The sequence below is a fragment of the Mchenga conophoros genome, linkage group LG13 (genome assembly GCF_057382185.1).
Source record: "Mchenga conophoros isolate Kocher_MC1m ecotype Shallow Benthic linkage group LG13, M_conophoros_male_GT1.1, whole genome shotgun sequence".
Lineage (NCBI taxonomy): Eukaryota > Metazoa > Chordata > Actinopteri > Cichliformes > Cichlidae > Mchenga > Mchenga conophoros.
The window spans coordinates 14,069,880-14,075,723 of record NC_140538.1 but is presented as its reverse complement, the minus strand read 5'-3'; the positions used below and the strand labels follow the sequence as shown (position 1 = coordinate 14,075,723).

At 37.0% G+C, this 5,844-nt stretch overlaps 1 protein-coding gene across 1 annotated transcript; it reads right to left on the bottom strand.

The window, feature by feature from the left end:
- Positions 1–2,993: 2,993 nt before the first annotated feature.
- On the bottom strand, positions 2,994–4,092 carry gnrh3 (gonadotropin-releasing hormone 3). Its single transcript, XM_085243208.1, has 4 exons — positions 4,085–4,092; positions 3,740–3,882; positions 3,521–3,601; positions 2,994–3,186 (listed from the first exon to the last, which is right to left on the bottom strand). The coding sequence occupies exons 2-4, from the start codon at positions 3,875–3,877 to the stop codon at positions 3,133–3,135; spliced, it is 273 nt and encodes a 90-aa protein (XP_085099334.1). The 5' UTR covers positions 3,878–3,882; positions 4,085–4,092; the 3' UTR covers positions 2,994–3,132.
- Positions 4,093–5,844: the final 1,752 nt, after the last annotated feature.

The following is a 5,844-nucleotide window of genomic DNA, read 5'->3' as shown; positions in this document are numbered from 1 at the left end:
TTGAAGACTTCACTCAACGAAACAAGGGGAGAAAAGTAGAATAAAATAAATGAATGTCTTGCAAATGCAAAACTAAGAACGCTTGAGAAATTCATGACTTTCCATTGATGAAATGCGAATTTCCACATTTTACAGAGAGCTTAATTCTCGGCCGTGTGCAGGCCTACTGCAAAACTGTGCAAAATAAAACACAAACTCCATCAGACAGTGGGATCAAAAATGAGCAATTTTCGAAGAGTTTGGGATGATTGAATGAAGCCTTTGTTAGATTTAGAGGAATAACAGTTTCTCCAACTTAAGTGATGGAATTGCTGAGAGATGGGCATCCACAAGCTGATTCAAAACACACAGCTCAAGAGTGTCACCATGTGGAGATGAGGCGACATAGCAAAAAAAAGTCCCTGAGCAGCTGTCTGAACAAATGCTTTACCTCAGAACACGGCTCCAGAAAAGCATTAATATTTTCATTTCTTCTATTAACCTTTCCTTAGTCTTTAAAATACATTTTCTCCAATTAAATTTCACCTGTTTTACATTAAGCCTTCAGCCACTCTCTTTACCTGACGTCTACCATATCAATTCCAAGACACAGCCGTTCCAAAGACCCTTTTCAGTGAGGCTCTGGGAAAAAAGTGTTTGAAGACCTCCCTGACATTTAGACTCTCTCTGAAGATGACTTTGCCTTCTACTATAGCCTGCGGGAACATAGTAAGACCCACACTAAACTTCAATTGATATGCAGTGCCAGATTCCTCCAGGGGAAATTATCATTCTGTTCATAATAAGAGCCACAACAAGCACCTGGAAAATGACTTTATTATACACTCCGCTTCAATAAAAGTTTCCTATGACCCATCAGAAACACACACATGGTGCAAGGGGCATAATAGTGATGAAATGAAAACTATATTATGCATATGATAGAATGCTTATTTGATGGTAGGCAGCGCAAGGATGCACATCTGCTCGGATGTGCTTGATTGGCAGGTGTGTTAATGCTGCGCCGTAGCCTTGGATGGAGATGCTCTGAGACCCCCTTTTTCCTGAAGCCATTATCCAAATATGTTCTGTTTTTCAAACAAATGAATGGCACAAAAATCAAAGTATCAAAAATGTATTGCCCTTCATAATGGAATTCCCTCAGAGCAAGGACATGTAACAATGGGCCATTCTCAGCTTCCTGTGCTTTCCCTCTCTATGCCAATGGACGTGACCTCCACTGCTTTAACAATGGGGCATCCAGCAGCATAAGCACTTGGCTTCTCTCACCGCAGCCTCTACATGCGGTAAAGCTGCTTTTATCTTTGTTGTTATATTTAAGGATGACATCCTAGCCTGTCGGCCTCTACTATTGTCTTCACCGTGATTATTTTCTATCCGTTGTTTAGCCCCAGTTGTGGCTCTTTGATGAAAAGGTCGCCACTCAATTGGAAAACAGTCATTAAAATGCGGTGGGTACTATTCACCAGTGTGCATGGGGGAACCAACTCAACTGAGCTGGTTAATCAAAAGTTAATTATATAATTTTCATGCAGATGAGGGAAACATTCAAATGAATCCCAACTCTACAATCATTACAAAAAATAAATAAAGAAATAATTCTAAAATGCTATAAAATGTTCAGGGACCAGGAGGCTGTAAACAATATGAAGTTTAATTTGAGGTAAACAAAGTGAATATCCACCAGGGGGTCTGGGAAGGAGAAAGTGAGGTTAAATCAAATTTGGAAACATAGATACCAGCAGGTTTTGTTGTCCTGATATACGTGCAATTAGGCAGGTCCTTGATGAGGACACTGGGAGGGAGAAAGTTGGCTTTCACTGCAAATGCTTTGGGATTATTTAAAGGGAATCTATGGGATTTTATGTTTTATCTGTGAACATTAATTATCCCCACAAAAGTGTACCAAATTGAATAAAAACTGTATTTTAGGATGTGTTATAAAAGCACGATTATCTTTTATGAAGATGTTGCAAAATTACTGAAAATGCCACGAAGCATAAACTCAAGTAAATCAATTCAAGGAAGTCTCATCGTGACTTTCAGAAGAAAATACCCAGGATAATAGTTTCCCCTGTAACTTTGTCAACGGAGCTAAAGTATAATATAACACTTTTCAAAAATACTTAAGTCTTTCCTCATCAAAGGAAATGATTGTGCTATGCAAAGTACAACCATGAATATTAAACCAATGACGTGAAGTATCACAAATGAACAAGCATTGTTCTGGAAGTGCAATGGAATGTGGTTTAATTTCGCTTTAATTCTATGTGCTTTTATAATGTTCACCTTTTCCCAATTGTGCCAGCGGGTTTGGGTTCATTGGTGTGCATTACAACCACGCTCTAACAATGCCGGGCCTCCCCGGTGTCAGCACAGTTCATGAATCCTAGCCCCTTATGCACCAGGCGATTAGTATGGTGCTCTGTCTGTGGGGCTTTGCCAGAAAATGAGTTCTCTTTAAAACATATGCCCCCTGCTGATTCTTTTCCTTTCCTGATATGAAATTCCAATTTTTTTAATGAACACCAATTTCCTGTACAGAGAGGGGGGAAATAAAGTTCTACTCTTGGTCTGTTTTGGATGACTGCAGTTATCCTAAATTAGCAGAAAGCAGTTGCGGACATTAAAAGCAGAAAATATTTAGGTAGGTGTCTAATCAATATTCAAGTGTGAGCAGGAAAATCAGCTGGTGAGATTTTCCATATTGCATATGCAAGTGACTGGTGTGGCAGAAAATGGAATTACCAAAACTGTAACAAATTCAATTAAGTCATTGATTTCTAATAAATTGGCTTAATCACCAGCTGTTGTCATGCTAAGATTGTTGTGTCACAAGTTTGTCATGCTTGTCGGTCGTGTCTGCTTTACAAAGGCGGCTGAATCTGTTTAAAGACTTTAAAAGAGCATTTTATATCGTTTAATCTCCAATAACAAGATCAACAAGATCTATAAAAAACACACTGAGCAATACACAATTAGCTAATCTGGATTTTAAAGTTTATTACAGTTTTACAAGGCTTTAACCACCGATAACAAATAATTAACATCTGCGTAACAAATGATTTGCTGAAGTCACCATCTTGTTGCCGGGCGATCTTTCCCATGTGCTGCTGATAATGATGTAGCTCTTCAATTATTAGGGAACCTTTTTTTTCGGTCAAAGTGACTGGAATCATCATTAATCTGAAGAGATTAAAATTAAACATTTTAATCAGTCATTCGAGCTGCTTCTTTAAATATTTAATCTAAAAATATTTCAATTTGAATTGATATGTAGGCTCAGTAGATACCAAACAAGAGAGAAAAATTTGCAGTACATCTATCACCACTCCCAAAACTAAAAGGAGTCACACCCATATTCTTTCATGCGAAGAGGGAAAAATAAAAACAGTCACTGAGCAGTTTGTATATTGTCATTGCCGCTTTGGAACACACTGGCACACAGTGGTGTAGTGTACATTAATATTGTACAATTGAACTAGACATTGGTGATAAATTATGCATAATAGGCACTTACTATATTGTATGGTCTAAGTCTCTCTTGGATTTGGGCATTTGCCTCATCGGGAAGAGACACCACCCCTCCTGTGCCCATCATCTATGTAGAGTAAAAGAGAATTTAGAAGATGTTCCCATCTGATCCCATTAACAGCAGGTTTGAAGTGTTTTGGTCGTTCCTGTTATATTTTGCCCTTATTTAACATTTCATTCAGTTCCACATATAATAATTACTCACCCTAATGGTTGCCTCAAGCTCTCCCACACTTCTCTTTCCACCTGGTAGCCATCCATAGGACCAGTGCTGGGACAGGGTGACCTGAACCACCAACGCCAGCAACAACACCTGCATTATAACTCTGCTGCCTGCTTCCATTAGAACTGCAGGGGAAGCCAAAATTGTAGTAAAAACCCCCAAAAAGAAACAATAATGCCACAGTATCCTCACTCACAGCTCCTTGGCTTGCAGAGCAGGGACTGTAAAGCATCACCAGACACTAGTAAACATTTTAGATAGTAATTAAGGAGAGGAGTACTTTTAACTTAATGAACATTGAACAAATTTAAGTGACTACTGACTCACCTCTGTATTTGCCTTGTTAGCATGTGTCGCATTAGGCAGTGGGGGGATTTTATAGGTGTTGTACAAGGCTGCTGTCAGGATTATAATCCCCATCTGCAGGTGTGACACATTCACTGACTAATGGGACAAAATACTACTAATGGAGTTGGCTAAGTGCTCAGATATGCTGACATCACCGTGACAGTTCACACAGCATTAAAAATATAACAACAAACATCACCGCGCTTGCAGTAAAGAGGCAGACAAAAAGACAACATTAAGATGAACTCCGATGTTCCTTACCATCAAATATTTATTGGATTCAGCTTTCAGAAAACAATGTTCAAATCCATACAGATGGAAAAGGCAGAAACATCACTGAAACAAGATGCTTGTGCATTTCTAACATCTGCAGCAAGGTCTCACTGTCAATACCCTTACTTCATAATATTCCTTCTGCATGACAAAAGATTAAAGTCCACATTGCAGTAAACCTTAGTGATGATCAATGGCCACTAGTATTTATGTACATACTAAATTAACTGAAGAAAATGATCAGTGTGTCATGAATGAACCAATCTTACAAAGTTACAATAATGAAAGTACAAACACAGTAGAAAGCTCTTCACCAAAACTCCCGAGCATACTGTTGAAAAATAATTAAGTAGAAGCCTTGCAAAAATATATGCTTTGTTTTTGCCATTTAAATATGAAACCAAGACAACTGTAGCTATTACAGTCAAAAAACGCCAGCGTGTGCATGATTCATATTTTGCCCGAGCATTGTTATTTGAGATCAATGCTTTCTTCTCGCTTCTTGCTTCCTGTGAATGAAAAAGGTTTAGCTGCATCAATTATCAGCTGTTTCTACTGTGTTTTTCCTCTCTTTTCTTACACACTTACATATATAATTTAGATTCTGAGAAGTGTCTCTACAAACAGTTAGCCGATGATCCATACATGAGACCACCATTGAAAAACAATGCTTTTTTAAAAATGTATATATAATATCTAAATTAAACATACAGTATACATCTGTCTTATCTTTATTAAAATTGTGTCACTTGGTGACAAGTCTTTCACGACTAGAACTTCTAATCAGTATGGCACTGCTTTATGCAAACATGCAAAAAGGTGTATAAAAATTTTTTTTTTAAAAGTAAAATGTGACTGCAATGATACATTTGAATTCATGTAATAATACAATATTTTCTGCCTGTTCCAATGTGGGCTAATTACATTTTGCAGAGTCAGGCACGAATCCACTAAGTAATATTGCCACAGGCAAAAAGAAAGTTGGTGAAGTTGAATAATATTGCAGCAGGCAGCAGCTGTTAAGTTATTCCCAGACAGAAGTGAGGTAATTTGCAGCGTCTAACAGAATGAATTTTGTCTGAAATTTTATGTTTTACTTTGAAATAAAAGTAGATCATAAATACTAGTTACACATACTGGTCAATGTTATTTTAGAAAAAACATTATTAATTGCATCCTACTGTATTTGTGAAACACACTTTTTTGCTTTTCACACCAATTAAACATGTTAAGTGTGCGACATAAAGTACAATGTAAACTCAAGGCATTGTGCTCAGTAACTAAAATGAAAACTGTTGCACTGTACAATGCACTGGGTATTTTTGTAGGTAAGAAAATATACATACATACACACACACACACACACACACACACACATATATATATATATATATATATATATATATATATATATATATATATATATATATATATGTACACATATATATATATGTACACATATATAA